The sequence below is a fragment of the Ursus americanus genome, chromosome 20 (genome assembly GCF_024610735.1).
Source record: "Ursus americanus isolate L20-20 chromosome 20, mUrsAme1.1.p, whole genome shotgun sequence".
NCBI classification, from domain to species: domain Eukaryota; kingdom Metazoa; phylum Chordata; class Mammalia; order Carnivora; family Ursidae; genus Ursus; species Ursus americanus.
In genome coordinates this window covers 46999650-47021892 of record NC_142146.1, presented here as the reverse complement: position 1 = coordinate 47021892, position 22243 = coordinate 46999650, and the positions used below count along the sequence as shown (strand labels likewise).

General features: G+C 37.1%; 1 protein-coding gene across 28 annotated transcripts in view; it reads right to left on the bottom strand.

The window, feature by feature from the left end:
* Nucleotides 1–4707: 4707 nt before the first annotated feature.
* MBNL1 (muscleblind like splicing regulator 1) overlaps nucleotides 4708–22243 on the bottom strand; it is a 196859-nt gene continuing 179323 nt past the window's right edge. For 21 of the 28 annotated variants that reach the window (XM_045812368.2, XM_045812487.2, XM_045812478.2 and 18 more), the window contains 4 exons: nucleotides 14911–14946; nucleotides 14131–14225; nucleotides 11095–11169; nucleotides 4708–8146 (listed from right to left, as the gene is read on the bottom strand). In XM_045812368.2, the coding sequence (XP_045668324.1) occupies nucleotides 11113–11169; nucleotides 14131–14225; nucleotides 14911–14946 (188 nt within the window). In that variant the 3' untranslated portion in view covers nucleotides 4708–8146; nucleotides 11095–11112. The other 7 variants (XM_045812387.2, XM_045812405.2, XM_045812428.2 and 4 more) reach the window with 4 other exon arrangements.

Genomic DNA, 22243 nt, shown 5'->3' with positions numbered 1-22243 from the left:
AGAGGGCTTGAGACAGTTGTGGGAGGTGGAAAATAATAGATCGGTGTATAGTCAGTATTTTATACATCTTATTTTAGTCATCACGCTGTGAGCTTGTTGCCATTCCATCTTGTATCTCAGAGCCTAGCACAATGCCTGGCACATAGTTAGATTCTAACTATAGCGTGTTTTTGTGGAGCTGAGTCAGTGCTAATTTAAGCACCTAAAATAAACCCATGATAAAATATGATATGGAAAGATTATTTTAATAAGTATAACAAATACTTAAATATATTGTTTAAAGGCACATTTTTATGATGATTAATGGATCCATTCTGTCATTGGCTCTCAAGCACAATTTAAATACAGGAAAATTCAAATGATTAAGCTTAGATATATCTAAACTATTACTTTCAAACTGACACGGCTTAGGTATGATCTGGGGTTATATCGTGCTGGAAAGTGAAATACAAATTTTCAGAATGAGTCAAAAAGTGCTTGATTCTATTTTTTCTATTTTCAGTTCACTACATGGGCAGCAATGAGCAGGAGCTGTGGTGAATTAGAAGGTAAAGTTTCACTAAACAGGAAAGCTAGAGCCGTAGATAACACAAACAGATACAGTGTATACATGGCTCCTTGCTAAGGGAAGTGTAACCTAAGAACTAGGACGGAAAGTTAAAGATCACGTGGAATAATCTACAAAACGGCTAATAATAAAATAGCAATCATAGGTAACATGTATCAAGGACTTGCTATATGTCAGGCACTGTTCTCAGCACTCTATGTATATTAACCCAGTAGTTGCCTCTATAGCAATTAAATCAGAAGGTCTAGGGGTAGGCACCCAGCATCAATACTTTTTAAAGATCTGCCAGATAATTCCGAACTGTAGCAGAGTCTGGGAACCACTCAGTGATCCTGCAAGGTAATTTCTGTCTTATTAGGGTGGAAACCGAGTCACAGGGAGATAAAGGAATGCAAAGGGTTGAAAAGCTGAGAGATGAATCCGGGTGGTCTGGTTCCAGATATTAACCCTTGTTATTAACCCCTGCAGAGCCTCCCCAGTGCTTTACTGCCATTTCCAATGCATAGCTTTGATTTTTATGAATTTAAGGAAATTTTCAACCCACATCTTAAGAATAATCATTTTAGGAGGTTATAATCTGTTCCTGTGTGGTTTGTTTCCTACCGGCATCTGTAAGACAGTCTCCCTGGGTAGTACCTATCTTTACCATGCAAAATGTACCCCAATTCCTTCACCTCCTCCCACCTCCAGATGTTGCTACTCATATCTATCTCTAGAGCCCACCGAAGTCCACATCTGGGAATTGATTGCACTTGTGAAAAAAAAGGGGCCAAGGGGCCAAGCAAAGTGGAGCATACACTGAGGTTCCTCCTGTTCCTGAAACCCCATTCAGGGCCCAGATTTTGATGTCAATGACTATGGCTTCTTTTGTTCAGCTACTGCTGCAAGCTTAAAGTTCCTCTCTCATGCTGAACCTAAAGTCATGTTACATTATGGGACTTCGGGGAGGCGGGGGGAGGGGTCCTAGGTTTTCTGCTTAGCTTTGCTACTCTTACTATAGGACTTCAAGCAAGAGGCATTAATTTCTTCCAGACTAGTGTACTGTGCGCCATCCTACATGGACTTTGGAGATCTGCTTGGCTAAAATTTTGGTCCTCTGGCACTTCATTGCTCTAAATAGAAGTTCAAGTGTGTCCTCCTACAGAACACTGACTTACTTGCAGACCTTCAGAGTCACCATGACTGCTGGTTTCTATTATGAACTTGGTGTTTTGCTGTGAACTGTCCTGTCTGCATGAGCAATCTTGGTCGCAGCTATCCTTGTCCAAGCAATCGCCTTTCAGTTACAATGTGGGGGGTATGACTCAGTATTTAATTCCCCCAGAGTTGTGTATGTAGGGCCAGAATGGATTTAATAAACTAGGCATTTGGGCCTGAGGAGTCACACAGATGTGGGACCCTCCTATGGAGAACATGTTTTCGTCCAGGGCTTCGTATGTTCTAGGATTTGTATTCATGGCCATGACCCAGACAGTGGTTGCATTAGCTGAAATTTCCATCTAGTGAAACTGCGTGCTTTGCAGGGGAATCACACAAGCCCCCCCCCCCCCCCCCATTTAAGCCGGCTGGCCACTGAGCTCTTCCAAGTTCCAAGGTCAGGGATTCCACATCCATGACTCTGCCAAGAGGCAAATGGCACTGAGAGTGTCAGTTAGAATTTACATAACAATCTGGTGGCTTCCAACCACCATGAATAAACCTCTTGGTTTGTTACCTGCTGAAAAAGAAATTCTACTCTTCGTCATTATGAAACCAATTAGGGAGAAAGAAACTGATCACTTCTGATTCAGTAAATCATTTCTGAGAGACCTTATCAGGTCACTAATAGTGACAGATTTTATCTGTGTTCTAACCTGCCACTGCTATTTTTTCCTAAAATGGTAAATTCAGGGGCAGGCTATATTTTGTTCTGTTTCCCAACATTTAATTAGCAAAAGAAAAAAAATACGTGAACAAAGGAAAAACTCATGCAACAAAAAGGGAGAGAACCCGGGGTCAAATTCTTCAGAAGACACAAAGGGGTTGGCCCTGGGTTTGGTGGCCTGGGACTCTTGGCAGGGGTGGGGGTAAGACAGGGCAGCTGAGGGTGACAAGTGTCGAGGGCAAGTGCAGACGACTTTGAGGAAGCATGGCAGTAGGGCTTGGGACAAGGAGAGTTTTCGAGCCCCAGGCCCAGCTCAGTCCAGTCCGGGCACACATCTGGATTTTGTTCTGGGGTTCAGAGCACACACGGCCCTGCGAGAAACCTGCAGTCCAACTCCCAAGAAGTTTGGAGGGGAAGATGCGGCCCAGCGTGGCCTCACACAGCCACAGTCTGAAGGAAGCTGCAGATTTACCACCACCTCAAGTGCTGCTGGGGCCAAGACCCTTTCTAGGGATGGTTGGGACAAACCATGGCAAGAATGATGAGCTTGAGGCTGGGCCAATGCCAGCTAATGGCACAGGGCCACTGTCAAGCCATTTCAGTGAGGCCCAATGTTGTTCTGACAGATCAAGAGAACTTAAAACAAATTGCTTGACATTTAATCAGTTTCACATTTTTGGACCTCTCTGTGTTGTCAGTTAATACAGCGGTAGCCTTTACACATTTAAAGCAGACACCTTCTAGGCTTTCAACAGTTTCCAAATCCTTGAGTAGTATTACAACACACTATTTTCTCCAAATAAGAGTACCTCAAGTACTAAAGTGACTGCCTCAGACTCATTAGAGAATGGAGTAAAAGCAAGCAGAAAAATCACAAAATCTTGGGGCTGAGTGTCCCACAGGTTTGCTTACCTGTTAAGTGACGATTTCCTGCGGGAAGGAAGCTACTGAACGAAGTGTGCCTCAGTGACAGTATAGATTGCTACATGTCACTGACCTCCAGGGTAATTCCAAAGTGTAAACTCTGTGCGTGTCAAGGGTCCGTAATGAAAGAACAGCTCTAGCAAATGATTTTTGCTCCCCAGATAAAGAAGAAACTGTAAGGACGGCTAAGAGGGTTCCATCCTGTGAGCTGAGGACCCCTAGTGGTCGCCGTAGTAATAGCTCCTTCTGAGCAGTAAGCGTTGCCTGGAAAATGAATATCTGAAACACCATTTTTCTGTTGTAATTAATAAAATAAAGCATCACTTAAAGTACTGAAAATGTTACAATGGCTGTTCATTTTACATTTCATTTACATTTCTTTTTCAATTAAAAGATACCCAAAATACTTTGACTAATTGGAGAGAGTCAGATGTTTCGATGTTACTTGAGATTACAAACTCCTGCTTTAGATACTCATCTCCAGGACAGATACTCTATTTTTGATAAGTGGCACCCCAGAGAGTCCACTGACAGTAACAGAGATGTTCTATAGAACTCAAACAGTAACAGAATTATATTAATTATAAATAAGATACTTACTTTCGTTGCAGTAAGTTTTAGGAAAAACTGCACTGATCTGCAAAAGAGAATTTGCAGCCTTTAGCCAAACATGAAGTGGCAGTCGCATAAAACAGCACTAAAGGAACAAATGAGCAAATTTCTTCACGTGGGAACTTGGCTTTTACTGGCTATCAGTGGAATTTGCAAAATGCAAAGCTTTATGGGATACCAGATCCTCACTTCAACCACATTTTCAATTCATTGTTTAAAAACTTGACACACACACACACACACACACACACACACACACACACACACAGAGTTACAGCATGGCCTGGCTCAGCTCTATCTGTGTAACCTCCTTTATCCCTCTGAATCAATCAGTATTTCATTATCGACGTATTCTAGATTGCCTCATTTTCAGTGTTAGTCTTCTGGGGAAGTCAGACAAATATAATTTAATAGAAAGACAAGTGCTCTGGAATTGATCAGAGAGAATTTTTCCTCCTTACGGTTTCCCTCCCCTACACTCAAAATAATATCAGACAGTACTTAAAGTGTCAGGGGAGGGGAGGGCAAGATTTTTCAGAAACTACTGGGCAACACGTCTTGATTCAGATTCTCACTCCCTGTACCAAAGGATAGTTAGTGAGAAAAACAGCGAACGCCTTCCTCATGATCGGTTAAAACCAGATGATGAATTTTCATATCAATATGTTCCTAAAGACAGACAGGCACGAATGCTTGAAACGCGCAAAAATAATTTACTCTTCAGTCTCAGATACACAAATATACTTAAGAAAGAGAAGTTTTATTAGGGCAATTTCACTTTATTTTTCCATACAGCAAAGTCAACTACTGCAGTAATAATAAAATAAGCATAAAACAAATTGCAGCCCAAGACAAAATACATAATTTTAAGCAACTACAAGCAGAAAGTAAGTTGTGATTACATAATAGTAAAACCAAGCACATCTGTCCTTTCAGCAGATGAAAGCGGGAGGGTTGCTGATTAGTGCAACGTGATAACCAGCTGGAGTGAAGGCTGGATACACGAGTTCATTAAACAAGTGCCCATGATCACATTTGCTTTTTTTGAGTGCTTCTGAGTTGAAAATTAAAACCGTGAAATTTGAACTGCATTTTATTTTTTCACCTGCTGAAAGAACAGGATCCTACGGCAATTAAAAAACAATCACATAACAACTATAGCTACGGTGTGCTGTTTGGTTTGCCTGTTTATGGTTTAAATTTTGTGAAAGTCAATACTTGTTTTGAAGATTTTTTTTTCTTTTTTTTTGTGAACAATAAACCACTGAAATTGGCAGAAACTGATTTGTATAATATATGTCCTTAGTATAGTTCTTTCTCTCTTGTTTTTTTTTTTTTTTCGTTGACGTTTTAAACATGCAGTAGTTTTGAAAAATGTACGGAATATTTGATCCATGATTTCACCTTAATGGCTGAAGTACCTGCTATTTTTGGTAAATGATCTTCAGGCAGATTTGGCCCAATGGAGTTTTTTGTCAGTCATGAGATCTCGGAAGGATGGCATATCTTTCCAGCTGAAAAAATCCTGGCAAACTACAAGCTGTCCACAATAAAGCAAAGCAACATGTTTGAAGGGGTATGGAGTGCTAACTCTGTGCCACTTTTGCAAGCAATTTTGCTCAGTCTGTCATTTTATTCGCCTTAACAAAACTCCTTGTAATTATAGACGTTTTTATTCAAAATAAGATCTTACTATTATACATGTTTCTCTCTTTTGACTATATACAGAAGTGCAAAAAGTCAACCTTCTCTCTAGACGTTCCAACATGCTAAATTGCAGCATAATCAACCCTCACGAGTTTGCACACACGCTATAATTCTCATTACGTAAACTCTGAGTATTTGGATTATCAACAAAAAGTCCCTTGTTCTATTTATTGATTATGCAGCTTATTTATAACAAGGCCTGATATTCAGGGATTTCAAAAATATTAAACAATACTTTAACATTTGAAATGGATACAGTAGAAAATAAATTTTATTCTAATATCTAGGATCTAGATCTTCTTATAATAACTAATTACAAACAAAATAAATCATCAAAATATTACTCAATTGTCTGCCAGGATTGTTGCGATAGCAACAACTTAACTTCTTACTTAGCAATGATTATATATTTATAAGATATCCATATAAAAGATCTTTGTTCTTTTAATGAAAACTAGACAAGAACTAACAATGACTGACATTCTTACACTTTAATATTAAATCAGTAAAATATAAATCATTTAGTTAACAATAATACGAATATTCGTATGACACTACATGTAATTCAAAACTGAGTATGTTATGAAGGAAAAACTACTTTAATTTTTTTTTTGTATTTTGAAAAATTCATCGGTAAAATCTAATAAAACAATAGTCTATAAACTGAAATGGTATTCAATTGTTAATAGAAAATGAAATCTAATAAATGTAGGAAATGAAAAACTACATTTTAACAAGAAAAATAAGTAATATTCTATAATGTAACTAACTACAATAACATGTGAAGTCACCATTACTCTCTTAACATGATTGAAATTACATTGGTATGGGTTCCAACCCGTAATGTAATAATCTAAGGCTTTAATAGATGTACAGTACAATCAGTAAAATCAACACATCAGTCTTATATTAGAAAGCATCTCTCTCAAGCATAAAAACTTGCAGTAAACTTGGAAGTATGGAAAGTTCTATAACCGAACTTTCACTTCTCCCATTCCATACTATAACTACCAGTGACCTAGCCCCTACTTCAGCAATGTTTAGAACTGCTGAACAGAGCAAAAATATCCTTTACTAGCTGCAACATCCAAACCACAAAAAAGGAATTCCTTTGGATGAATCCATTCTTAAAAACTGAATGCACATCTATTTTTTTTTTAATTTTGTAAAAGGCTTTCTAAGGCTATAAGCAGTTAATCTGAACAAAACAAAACAAAACAAATCACATATAAAATTCACCCATGTACTTAACCCACCCAATTACTAGGTTAATTAAACATTTCCCATTTTCGTATTTTGGTTTATCATGCATCTGATGACAGTGCTGCTTTCTTCTTTGTTTAGAGTCACTATTTTAAACGTGACTGTGATGAAGCATTTGAGCAAATGTGAAACCATTTTTGCAAAGCATTTATAGTCTTTTGACTTTTGACAGAGCTATAAATAGAAGCAAAATAATTTCCTCAAACATTTTTTTTGTTATCGTGTCTCAGAAATGGCATATCCCTTTTGAATAACATGTTATACAGTATAGTATGCATAAATATTACACTACAATGCATTAAAATAATTTTATATATATGTCTATTATATATATCTCCAGTATGTGTGAGTTTATCTGTATCGAGAGAGTTTGTGTTGTGCTGTCTATTGTTACTGTAGAGTTAAATTGGCCATTTCTGAGACAGCTTTGGTTTCAAAAAAAAAAAGAAAAAAAAAAAAGAATGGTGCCCTTTGACTGATTAGTACTAGCAGATAAGCAACAAAATGTGGCTCTGAAAACAATAACACTGAAGAAATAATACTCTAATTTGATGTACAGTCTATGGCACTTCATGAGAATCCTTGACAACATGGTACTTAAAGCCATGATGTGCTTTAAAAGATACACAGTTGTGGTTTTGCTTGGCACATTCATCTCTGTCAGATCCCTCCCTCACCACATCTTAAAATCTATTACATTAAAAATATTACTCTTAAACAAAAATGACTGTGCATGCACGCTCTCATCTATAATGGCAATTTTAAATACAAGGTGCACCTTTGTTATTTGTAAACCTTGAAAGAAATAAACGTATTTTTAAAAAATTATATCTTGGTCTACAGACGTACCAATACATAATAGAATCATGGTTACACCATAGTCTGTCTTTTCAAGATGGCATGAATATATAGGAAACTAATTAGGTATGCATATTTTAATGCATAACTCTGTGCTAGAAAAGAAAGACAATGTTGTTCTTTTAGACAGGAATATCACCTCAGCACAAATATCAATTGAATGTACAAAGTGTATAGGCAACAGTGTGCAGTGGATTTCCATGTTGTCTTTTCTTCTGGTTAACATGCAATATGTGGATGTCTTGTGGCTGAGGGGTTTTGTGTGTGTTGCTTGACGGTATATACAATATGGCTAATGACCTCGTCCTTTACTCTAACCAAGCACACTGTCCTTTCCTCTTTAGTATGATCTACAAGGGAAAAAGAGATAATCTTTGTTAAAACAGACAATAAAGCAGTTTCCAATATATACTGAACATGAAAATTGTATTTCTTGATTTCAAGTGTAAGCACACGTACGTCATTCTATCTTCATATAAAAACAAAAAGCACTTCACAAGTACAAGTGGACCTAAATTTACATCTCTAAGAGAATAACAGGACAGGCACAGCTGAACACAATTGTGGGCTCTGCTCAAATATTACCCAATACTGAGCTAAAAGTAGAAAATATATTTGCAGAATCAAGGGGAGGAACGTAGTAGAGCTCTTTTCGAGTGCTGTCACTGGGGGGGGGGGGGGGCAGAACTTCACCTCACTTTAATTCAGCTCTTTTACGGCTTCGTAGGTTTCAAGAGCAATGATCTGGCCCCACAAAACTAAAATCCATGCAGCAGTAAGTCCTATTAAACATGACTCACCATATCTGGGTGCTTGATCAGCACAGTATATCTCGGGAAAGAATTATACTTTAAATAAAACTTTTGGATAAATTAAAGTTTGGGATTTTCTCCCCCTAAAGCCAAGAAAAATAAAAATTCCTTATATTCCTGACAAATTAAGGTGGAAAAGATATTACAATGTACTTGTGAACTAACAGTTCTGGTTTTTACATGAACTTTGTTCTCATCAGAGGATCTTTACATACTAAAAGTATGCTTTAGAATACAATCTTGTGAATGAAAGAAGTCACCATTTTGCTACACTCAACAACCAGTTTAATTATTGCAACTACTCATGAAATTGAGCAAACATGTGATAAATAAACACAACATGAAGAGTCTAAGCTTCAGTACAGACAAACCCACTGGTTTGCTAATTGATGAACTTAAGTCCATCTGGTATCATTTTTTTTCAACCTGGATTATTGCTCAGAACTAAACATAGGTACATATATACATTCCAAACATACCCAACTGACTACAAAAGCTTGAAGTAGATCTTTTTTAAAACATGTCAAAAGGAGAACTTTTCTTCCAAACCTACACACTACAAAGTAATGTGCTTATTCAAAAATGTGGCTCTTGTTCAGGATAATTTATTATCAGATTATTGGGAAAGCTTAGGAAGTAGACAAAGATCACGTTCAATGATTTAATTCATGATTGCAGCATGGCTTTCGTAGTACTTCTCGGATTGCTCTCAAATTTTGTCTATTCTCTTCTCCTGCATGGGCTCAACCTTTGTCTGGTTATTGCTGTGGATTGTTATCACAAGGGGCCCAGAACTGGTTCTCCGCCACCATCTCTTCACTCAACACACTGTCCCTTCTTCTGATAGGCCCTCACTCCTCCAACCATCATTGCCCCAATTCACGTATTTTCTGACTCTGCTGAAAAAAGTGGCTCCTTCATCTTTGCTCCAAGAGAAATTTGTTCAAACCTCTCTTATTTGAATATAGTGTGCTGAAATTTACATCTTTATCTCATTGTTCATCTTTATCTCATTGACATGGTAGCACATAGTAACACATAGCAGCACGAGAAACTCGTTTGTAAATGTGTGCATTAACAGATACGGGAAGGGAAGCAACAAAGAAGGATCACCCATCTTATTACCATGGATTCGGTTTTAAACGCAGTGGCTCTTTTTAAGAATAAAAAATATTCCGAACAGATGTGATAGCTTGAATGAATGCATTCTGAATAAAGCAGATAATCTAAGGATGAAAAATGGCCACCTTTCACAAGTATCTAAGTCGATGGGTTTGAAGGAAAAATCACAAGGCTTTCAAATTATTTTTGAGCAATGGCAACATTTTCAGAATTATGCAGTCCTCTAAGGCGACTACTGTGAAGTACCTAAACTTCATTTGGATAAACAGATGTGTGTGTACGCACAGACGGCAGTGCTTGTATATGTCCATCTAAAGTCCAACTCTTGGGCTCCTAGGGGGCTCAGTTGGTTAAGCGTCTGCCTTCGACTCAGGTCATGATCCCAGGGTTCTGGGATCGAGTCCCGCACCGGGCTCCCTGCTTAGCGGGAGCCTGCTTCTCCCTCTCCCTCTGCTCCTCTCTGCCCCTGCTTGGGCTCTCTCTCTCTCAAATAAATAAATAAAATCTTAAAAAAAAAAAAAAGTGCCTGACTCTTTACATTCAAATAGCCCTGTGTGTGTGATGAAGCATGGGGCAAAATGGACACATGCTTTTGTTCAGGATTTAGCAAAAAATTTAAAAAATATTTTTAAAAAATGCCGACCTACATGCACCAGGGCTCAGCAAACTACTACCTGGGAGCCAAACCGGACCTGCTGCCTAGTTTTGTAAATAAAGTTCTGTTGGGACAGAGCCACACCCTTTCATTTCCATACATCTCTGGCGGCTCTCAGGCTACAGGGGCAGAGCTGAGGAGTGGCAACAAGAAGCCATATGGCCTGTACAGCCACAAATATTTACTCCCTGGGCTTTTCAGAAAAAGTTTGCCAACCCCTGATCGATACCATCTATTTAGTTTTAAGTCATATTTTTTTTCTTCATGCTTATGTTTATTTCTAATAAAAATAACAATCTAATAAACAAAATTTATTTTCCCTAAGTATTACACATATTTAAGTGATATTAACATATTACAAACATGTATAATAAAATTCCTTATAACCCATTTAAGATAAAAACGTGAGACCTTCCTTTTTCCACAAAAACAAAACCTTCAGTACTGAAACATATGCTGCGATGTAAGTACATTCATTCAACTGAGCTGTGTTTAATTTGTCTGTACCTTCTACAGACAGAACTGTGCCAGTCACTAGGCAGGTGTTCAATAAGCATCTGCTGATACTGAATTTAAAAAAAGAATAAAAATAAAATATATAAATATTTTCTCTGAAATTTTGCAAATTTCTCTGAAGTGCATCAAATGAAGGTTATCTTAAAAAAACACTACAAATAAATACACACTATATATGACATAATGAACTTACTGTTTAGTGATGAAAATTCTACATCTGGGTTACATACTTGTGGCTAGTCAGATGTTCGGCAGATATTATGGGTATCTAGCAAATAAAAAATTATCTGATGAATGATCCATGCAAGCCAGCCAACAACCAAGAGATGAAAACATTTTAATATTAAATTTTTTTAAAAGAAGTGAAATTCAGCTGTGAGGTGACAGTCCTTATCTGGCCAACATAACAGTAAGTTAATGTAAACTTAACGTCAAGGTAGCAACTCATTGTTTAAAATCTTCGTGTTAAATACTATTCTATAAATGTTATCAGTTTTTAGGAAGAGAAGTAAAACTATCAAAAATTCATGCACAGCAGTCATTGAAAGAAGCCCTTTTTGTTGGCCTACACACACATACCTGTGGTTTCTCTTATGCAGTCATCCAGAAATCAAAGTAGGAAATGCCCTGCCTACTTTTGTGCAACCAGTTTCTAACATTTTTTGTTCAACTTATGGATTCTAGCCTTTTTTTTTTTTTTCAAATTAAAAATACCAGTTAAGAGTTTTAAAGGAGTACTTCAAAGGAACCAGATAGGAGCCTAGGTTCATTTCAGAACCTATTTCTGAATCCTGATTGCACAATTTATTGTATTATAAATGGGCATGAGAATTAAAAACCTTGAGAGAAGATATAATAAGAAATCAATCTAGAGGTGCCCTATCGCAATGGTCCCCAAAGCAATGAACTTTCAGTTTGTAGCCTGATTCTCCTCCAACCCAGAACTGGGGCCGCTAGCCTGGGAGCAGGCAGCACGGTAGCGTGAGATAATCAGAGGACTGAAAGCACGGGTTCTAACCCTAAGTGGATCCATTTCTTGGCTGTGTAACCTTGAGCCAAGCGCTTAATTACTCTATGGTTAAAAGCTTCTTATATAAAATGGCACTAATCCCATCTCGGCAGGGCTGATGGGAGCAGAGCGAAATCGCGTCCATGAAGGCATTTCGTTGTTGCTGTTTCAATTTAGATGTCCTAGACTAATGCAACATATCACAATCTGCAGTCTGGAGTGTAAATTAATATGTCTCTATTTTATTTCCATTTCTCAGCTGACATCTTTACACAATTTTACAGCATTGGCAAATGGCACGAAAATGTGCTCCAAGCATAATGAAGCTTCTCATACCATTTTTCCTGCTGCTGCAGGACAGGATGTTGCACCCAACAGTGTAGAAGCATCAAGGATGGGGCTGTCGAAACATACCAAGGACCTTCAACACCAATCGATGCAGATGAAGGGCCAGCTATGAACTTCTGCATGCATGCAGGCTGCATTTTGTGGTATCAGCTATTTCCAGCATTGCTAATATACTGTAGGCATATACATATGGATGTATATGTAGATATAATATATGTGTGTATATATATATCCATTTCCCTTTGCTTTCTTTTGGTTGTAAAACAGTACGAAGACCCAAGATTATGCATGAAATGGTCACAGCACAATGCAAAAAGTAAAGTGTCCCCTACAAACCCAGGTGGCCCAGGGCATGTTGGAATTCGCTTTGCTATAGTTCCGCTTACACCAGCAATTCTGTTGTCATACGTGGTAAACGCACACAGCTCAGCATCGTCGACTCGCACCATAAATGGATCGCGTGGAATCCATTAAGAAATTTCTGCCATAGATTACTTACTAACATGCCACATATGCACAATCTAGTATTCTTGTAAATGAGTCTGATGTGTTAGCATAAATCCAGGGCTATTTTGACAAGCTTCAGAAAAACTAATGATTCTTTGCCAAGAACTGTTTAAAGCTTGTCTGAAACTTTAAAATACATCCATTTTGGCATGCTGCTTTTGAAAGTTTTTAATGGCTGCACTAATAGCTTACGGTTCTTCAACAGGACGTGGTGTCCTGTAGAGAGCAGGGTGCCTACTTCTAGCAGCAGTAACTACAAATTCAGATGGTACTTAATTGGCCTTCTCTGCCCAAGGGGCCACATGTTGATTCCCATCTGGTACTGGTTCCTTTGTTTCATTTGGCTACATTTAACCATAGTCTGTGGGTTATCTGAAACTTGATTTGGCTTTAAATTTTTTCACACGGTATTAACTGTACTGAACTTTGCTTTCGTAACAAACACACCTATACGTTAAAGCCAAAACGTACTTCACCTAAGTTTGACTTTGATTCAATCGTTGTTTTCTAGAGCACAATTTAAATAGGATCAGAGAATGCTGGCTGAACCAATGTCAATTTTTACACTTTAAATATTTTAATAATCGTTTTCTTTTAAATAGTCGTTCTTAGACGTCATAAAATTCAAATTTCTGAAGCAGATCCCACTTACTTATGAGTAAACTATGAAACTATTACTCCAGAAACTTGTATGGGACACAGAATGCCTCAGTTTACCATCTTTGCTGTCTTTTTTTCCTTCGTAACTCTCTAAAATCTATGCTGGGTAATTATAGAAACAAGAGCACATAGGATTTTTTGTTTTTGTGTTTGTCTTTCCTTGAAAGCAGAGAATCAAAACTTGGACGCCAATTTATTTTGAATATACAATCTCCTTATAAACAAAACCGTCATGAATTTATAACAAACTCTACTTACAAGACTGGTCATTTGTGGCATATATAACATGTTTAAACATTTTACTTTTTATTAAAAATTTAGGCAAGAACTAAGAAATAGTATATACCAAATGTTTATAATAAACACCTAAAATCAGCTGCATTTTTGACTGGTCAAAATACCTGCACAATTGAGACCCAGTGAGAATTGCTTGTGTAAATATCATTTTAGTAGCTTTAGAAATGGAGCCGCGACAACTTTGGAGCACTTATAAATGGCATAAAAGCATTCTGCTGCTCATCATAGAGAGAATGTGTAGGCCAACAAGAGGTATCTTTGAAACCCCATGCTATTAAAGCACCCACTACAGCCCTCACGTACACGCAATTCCCACTGACCTCAATGGGAAATCCACGTGCGTAAGGGCTGTTGGATCAAGCCCTATTAGAGTTGGTTTTTAAGAAACAAAGCTGTAAATTAGCAAACCTGGTTGGCTGTGGCTGTTGCAGCGAAGGGAACACTTGTGGCAGATGTTGTTGCTGCGGACACAGTGGCTGGCGTAGCACCGTGCACCATGGGAACTTTCGGAGGGAAAATCATATAAGCAAACATACAGAAGAGTGTAGCAATATGGAAACCATGGCAACATGGAGGAGATAATTGGGCATGGTATTTATCACAGCAATAAGCCATGTGACAGGACATCATCACCAGCGAGTGACATGCAATCACAGCGCAAAGCAGGACAACATTCCAAGGAGAGAAGGGGAAGGGGGATGAAAGAGAAAAAAAAGGGGAAAAAAAGCTTGTTACCATCAAATCAAGAAAATTGACACAACAGGCTTAATTTGCTACGTCAAAAACAAGAATTTTATATAGTGTTCATAGACATTCAAAAATCTACGTCAAAATACAGGTATTTACTTCATTTATACAGTTATCTGTTTGAATGAACGTATTTTTTCTTATTCATTATTATAAAAATACACAATATATTACTTTTATGATATAGATTTTTTTTTTTACACACCAGAACTCATAGTCCAATCAAAATCCACCAAAGGTGACTAAAGGAAACTTGTGTGTAAAGAAAACATTTATGTGAGTCCATGTCAATTAAATAGAAAATGGCATTTAATTGACAGGTGTTAGTAAAAGGGAAATGGACTTGCCCAATAGGTATAAGTTAAACTTAGCAGTGGATTTTGAGGGGCTGTGAGGTGCACCATAGGTTTAAGATAATCAAGAAACAAAGCTGGCACCTACCAACACTTGTAGCGGGTGTCATGCACAATATTGAGCCTGCCCATCATGCATTGCAACAGGAAGGTGGATTTGAAAAGGGAAAAGAATTAAAACATCCCATCACACGTGTAATTAGGAAATTCATTTGAACAAAGAAGAAAAATTGTTATTATGGGAACAGTGGCATGTAACTGTCAGCACAATCAAATCATACAATAGCACAGTGATCAATTAGAACTAGTCTCGAGTGAAGAATAAAAGCCAGTTTAACTGTGTGCTGGTACACTTTGTTTCTCCTAACTGCTGCCTATAAATAAAAGTATTTTGGGAGAAGTTTGAACTTGCTTCATTCTTTTAAAAATCATATTGTAATTTGTTTTGTGTTAGTCTGGTTACTAGCCATCTGGCGGCTTTGCTATTTCTGACTTTAACATATGACTGTATTAACATTTTCTTTATATTGCGCACATGTTAAATAATTAGAGAAATTATGTATTATTAAAATGCTAGATAATCCAATGCACAAAACTGGCTTGACAATGTAATAGAACCAAAACATTCATTTCCATTCCCTTGGTTTTATTTCCCTGTTCATTGTCGCAGCAACATCACAGACATGGAAGGGGTGGCGATCATCCATCCGTACAGGAATTTTATTTGGAGGGATACCAAGCAATAAATTATGCATAAAAAGAGAGTGAAACTTCTTCATTGCCTTTGTTTGGACTTTAAATGTAGAAAAAACATTTAGAGGGGATCTACTTATAAGTCTCAAGGTGGTTTGCTTAATGGGTATCTGGGGAAACAGTCTGGTTTTCACTGCTGGGTTAGACCTTCAGGACTTCTTGGAATAGCAAACGTTCTAGAAAATTGCACATACAAAAAATTGTTGATGAGACCTCAATAAAAACCCTGAATGGGAGATAATGAAGATATATACAATGCATATGGGGGAGGGGGGTTAACAGTGATGTTTCGATTGTTCCAACCATGATGTTAAAATAGTCCCTGTTCTCTTTTACATATCAACGGTACAAATATAATTTTTTTCTTTTTCTTTTCCTTTTTTTTTTTTTTTTTTTTTTTTACCAACTACAGGGCACTTCCCCACATAAAGAACTACTGTTCTTTCTACGAGATTCTTTTAGATTTCTGGGTTTTAAAATATCAAATGATTTTATATTTCTATCTAAATCTTGGCACATCCTATTTAAACACTAGCAGCATCTGGGATGAACATTTGTTAGAAAAATATCTGCCAATTGAGTCTTGTCAGTGATGGCCCTACAAAACAAAGCTGCCATTGAGAAACACAGATTACTGAACTGGCATCCCCGTAACAGCTGCAATTAGTCTGTTATCACAGTTAGACTGTGGGTACAATGATCAGTGATTCAGCTCGGTCAAGGAGCTAGGGAGGCATCCTCTCAGGTGGAGTGCTATCACCCTGACAGGCATTTTTTTTGAGACGCTGGAAGATCTCTCTCATCTGCTACTACTACCGAGTCAAAGACTTGTGAAAGACAACAACAAAAACAGACCAGTAATAACAAAGACGTTAATTGGAGACAGTAGAGCAAGCGAAATTTAATCCTGGGTCTAGATCCTGTGAAATCATTATCCTCTCAAGGTGGGGCAAGAGGACTGGGAAAGAGAGGATAAGATGCATGAAAAATAATAATGTGGTATTCAAGGAATATTAAAGCCAGTTTAAATACTGTACAGGTTATATGTTTTAAATTTACTGTTTATTATTATGCTGCAATTTGCCTATTATGTTTCATCCCATGCATAATTTAGCCTGCACATGCTGGAAATAAGTTAACTCTCCTATCTGTCTAAAGCTTCTATGATTTGAATTTTAGTTTGAGTTATCTTCCTCATTACCATTATAACCAGTGCACACAGTTTTGAGAGGGATTTGCAGCAAATAAACATAAGGCAGCAATGAAAAATACTAGCCAGGTGCAATAACTCACAAAAATGAAGACATAATGCTGTAGGACCCACTTACCGAAACCAAAAATCACTTTGAAATGACCATAATATCCATCTTTACATCAAATAGGTTGATTTACTAATAATGATGCACAAATAGCCAATTGAAATTTCTTTCTTTAATTTTCAACACAAGGCAAATTTTAAGTGACTGTATTTATCAATTTCAAATTTCCCCTATGAAGATATTTGCATAGCAGAATGGTGTGTTTCTGAGGAATGCATTACTGCTTGAAGATGCAGGCAAAACAAGTAGGAAGGTAATTTACAAATGCGGATGTGTGCACAGTGAAAAATACTTCAAGGAGAAGGGAAAGAAGTAGAAGAGAGAAAAAGGATTTTAACAGAGATTAGGTTGGAGGTTTGAATTTGGATGTGGTAATTCAAGCCATGTATGGTCAGAAGTATAAAGCTGATTTAGGGTCTTCTACAATTTGTATCATTTAGGACTAAACTTGTGTCATTTAGGGCTAAAAGTTCACAATCAATCGAATTATTCTCAAAATTGATATCCAAAACAGCAACAGCTTCATACTGTTTATTTTTGTTTCTATTCAATGTGCTGAATTCTATTCCATTGCACTACTGAATTCAAGTAATAACAAAAAAAACCTAGTGCTTACTACATTCCAGGCCTTATTCTAATCTCTTAGACCAGCCTATGAAAGTGCTTTAAAAGACTGTTTTATGAAATTGTTTAAAACTCATTTAAACACAACCTTATGAAATAATTACCATTAGTATCCCCATTTTAGAAATGCAAAAAACAAGGTATAGAGATTATAACTTGTGGTGGAGCTGGATTTAAACTCCCAAGTGTGATTTATAATCACTGTGCTGAGTTTCAAGTAAACTGTCTGCATTAATTTCATTAATTATAAAAAAAGTGACAAGCTGGGAAATTTTTTTTTCTGTTTTCATCCCCCTATACCTCCCCTGTCACTCCCACCCTCCCAAAGAAAATTTCCTGGCCTTCTGTTTCTGTATGTCTGGTAAGTTGCAACACAAGCCAGAGCTGAAGTTGCTTAAAGCACATGTATTTTTAGATGGTTTTAAATCACAAGCCCACACTGAGGGCAATATACGAGGAGGAGAGAAGAGAGGCATGCTTCTGAGGATAGCAAGTCAGCAAAACCGGTGAGGGATAACGGGGAGAAAAATTCCTCAAGATACGGAGGAGGGGAGTCTGCGGGTCTGTGAGTAGTTGGGCACAGCCTGTTCTTCCACAACCACACCCCGCAGGTACAGGTTGTCAAGGGAATGGGCGGCTTGTGAGGCTAAGGAGCTCAGGCAGGCATGCCTGTACCTAAGGCAGCCCCAGGAACTCTGGAGGGCCTGCCTCGCTGACACCCTGTAAGCACGGGCAAGGATCACTCCAGCGGGCTAAAAGATGGAGAAATAGGCAGGCTGTTTACCTTACTGGACCGCACAGGACCTCTCTTTGAGAGTGGGGGTGGGAGGGAAGAGATGTTGAGGAGGGGGTCCTGGAATCCTAGTAATGTCTGGTGTTTCTATCCAACACAGTGAACTTAGAGTTTAGAGGTGGACTTAATTTAAATTTAAGAAAATAAACTGATGTACATAACAGTGATATTTCTTACCTTCTCTAATCTCGGGGGTGAAATTCATACCGGCAACGTAAGTAGACCCTAGATTATGCATGATCTGTACGAATACTCAATTTAGTCTTAAAAAAAGAAACTTGAATGGGAACCTAATGTAATATTTCCATTTATTTTTAAATGAGATGGAGGGTATAAAACCCCAGTCATGGAGTCAGGTTATCAATAAGGCCTAGTTCATCTTTTAGGCCAAATCCTTTTTTAGGACTTCATGTAAAGAGTTCATAGAGGTTGAGAGACTGACTGAAACCCACCTGACCTGATTTCTAGTTCTATCTAAACCTTATAAGCCATGCAACTTGGAGCAAATCACTGGACCTCTCTAGGCCCCATATTACTCATTGGTAAAATGGGACTATTAAAGCCAACCTTTAGGGATTGCTTGAGAACAAGTAAGATAATGTATATAAATTATCCAGTGTAGTATGGCACAGAGCAAACACTCAACAGAGGTAGCTCTTTTGAACAAAATGTGTGAAACAACTAGGCCAGAAGCCATGGGGAGTTGTGGGGCTTGGAACTGGAGAGAATGCAGACCTTCTAAAGGACTGACATTTTGTTTTTATTTAAACACTCCTAGACAAATATTTCTGGATTCTAGATTTAGCCCCTGGGTTATAAATTTGTAATCCCTAGTGTCAATACCGGTATACCATGTGGCATTGATTCAATGAATGGATGGATGGAAAATGGGGAAGGAAAAGACGAAGGGAGGGAAGGAAGATAAGAGGGAAGAAGAGAACAGACGGTCGGAAGGATAGATGGATAAATGGGTAGATGCCATGTAAGTCCAATTTTGTTACTAAAAGTTATGATATACAGTAATTTTTTTTAGCTAGCCACCTGGCTTGCCACTGAACCCCGATCTTTCGCCAGCAACCTAGTCTGTATACACAGTCACCTCCTTTAATGATTTAGACAACTATGCTTCACTGTAACTTCAATGAAATAGACCTACATACCCCTGAAATTATTACTGAAGCAAGAGACTACAGAGCTCTAAACTAAGCTGCAAAAAATAAATAACTTCTATTTTCTTTTCAGTTCCAATAGAGCCTTCAGAATATACCTTCCAAATTATTATATTGTGGGCAGGTAGGATGCTCTGATCATAGAATTCATCTGTATGTCTGCAGAATAATGTAGTCTTTGGAAAATAAACTTCCTTTTCTCCCAGGTATTGTATATGAGATTACATGAATTTGTGGTAGGATGGATTTCCTACAGTTCTTAAAGGGCATTTAACAAACTGAATTATTTGGAAAAATTTTAAAAATTGAGAAATTTCACATATAAACATGCCAATGAGGTGAATGACTGGAAAAAAAGTCAGAAGATCTGGCATCCCCGGACATCAGGGCCACTATATTAGACTGTGCAGGTTTGCACAACCAACCACGGGAGGCAGAGACACAACTACCCTATAATGTAAATGGAGCCACAGAGGAGGTGCAGTGTAAAACAGGTACAACCTGCCAGGCAGATAGTCCCCAGGCAATTAAAGGCTAAGTCAAAACATTCACTGTCCCCTTTAGATCGGGCCTTGTGCTCCCAAGTGCCTCCCAGACCCCACAGTTCCTAATTTATTTCTTGTTCCATTTGTTTACGTTTCCTGCCTGGCCCCTAAGGCATTTTAGTTTACATTCTCTACATTACATTCCTTTCCCTTCTGGCTGTCTGACAAAGTGGTTTGGCAGAAGTAAAGATGGGCTATCCATTTTAACCTTTTAATGTTTTAGAGCCAATTTTTTTGTACACACGCACGTAAGACAGATAATGACAATAGTTTAAAAGAATGATGAAGGTTATCACCTACTTCTGAGTATGAGACTAATAAAGGTTAAGCCCTTTAAAACTGGGTTACAAATAAGTGCAATTTTATTTACTATTGTAATAATTTCATATCATATTGATCAGAAATATCAAGGACAGAATATAGAATATCTCTGATGCAAAATTCATCATAAAAATGCAAATATATCTTAACATTTTCAGCACATTTCAATATATTGTAACACATTTCATTTAAATTAACAATGCTTAGTTTCTAGAACAGAGAGATAAGTATGATTTTGAATTATGAATGTGTTTATTGCTTTTCCCTGACTTGATCCTTATCTAACATCTTTTGCTCTGGCTTATCCACAGACTATAAGCCTTTCTAGGGAGAGACTACTGTCATAAATATCATGGCATAAATGCAATTAATGGATAAGCTTATTTAGTCCTTAGTCATTAGCATGTTGTTGGAGAAACTAACGTAAAACCCCTTTATAAGACAAAAATGTTAGATTTCCTTAAATAATATATGGAAGAAGTTAGATTTTTTTTTATTTTTAGATTTTAAAGACATTCACTTTGAGTGGCAATGTTTTAATGAAAATAAACTGACAAAAACAATCTTCGATTTCTTCAGAGATTATGGTGGTTACCTACAATCTCTTTAAACTTTGTTTAGCTATCTGATTACAGAAAAATTGATAGATTATTTATTGAAGATGGCATTAACCTAGGGGCATGGCAATTTATATAAAAGCAAGAAGATTAAATTCTGGAAATCTCTGAAAACCTATATATGTTGAGAAAAAAGTTTTAATCTTATAAAATATAAGAGAAATATATAAAATATATATAAAATGTAAGAGAGATTTTCTCCTCTGAATGCAATAAATACTTTACAGATCAAAATGATTTATTTGTACTCTAAAATAGACAAACTGCAACTCGATAGACCCTATTTCGTGAGTACAAATATTTTATCCATGGTGCCTAAAGCATATGCTATTTTAATTCATGGAATACTCCGGATACTCCAGTTCATTGAATGTTGCTACATAGTCTACACATGGATGGCCAGCTTTCAGAGATGCACTGTATAGAAAGTCTTGCTTAGCAGTAAAAACTAATGTGAATGTACTTTATTCTTTTGTTCATGATTCAAAAATAAATTTTCACATTCCCTCATGGCACTATGAACTTAATGCTTTTAAATACTGTCAATATAGGGTAATATACTAATGATGCTGGACCTCTGACCTACATACCTCATCACTAATTTATTAATTTAATTAGTAAGATACAATCATTTTATTAAATAAATCTCTGAACCCATGGCAATTATTTCAGAAAGGTTAAGAGGGAAAGAGGAAAATGGGATTAGAGTCTCCGATCAGTTGAATTCCAGATTATGAGAAGTTTAATGTGTATTTTCTGAAATAATATGTATTTTTCCAGATTATAAGAAGTTTAATATGTATTTCTCCTGTGTGAAGAGTAAAAATAACAAATTTTCAAGTAATTAAATGACTGATTCATGTTTCTAAATTTCATACCATGTGGATAGCTCTCGAGTATGTTTATGTGACTAACTTGAAATTAACTGAAACCACAAATGTATAACTCAATAGTAGATGTAAACTTCCCTGGCCATGTAGGACTATTTCAATATTAGCTCAGGAGCAAATAATGATTTTAAGCAATGTACTGATTGGTACCAGTAAGAGCAATTTTTAAGAGCTCTGGAACACAGAGTCAGTTTTTGTTTGTTTGTTTTTTATTCTCCACCTTGAAAACAAAAAGGCTGAAAAATAAAAACCAAAACTGCAAGTGTCATTTCATAGAATTCAAATTTACTCTATGGAATCATGAAGGCAAAGGGGTCTTACAGCAGGAAAGTGTCATAAAATAGCTTGACAGACATATAACAGTGTTGAGGAAGGAGGAAAAAAAAGAGA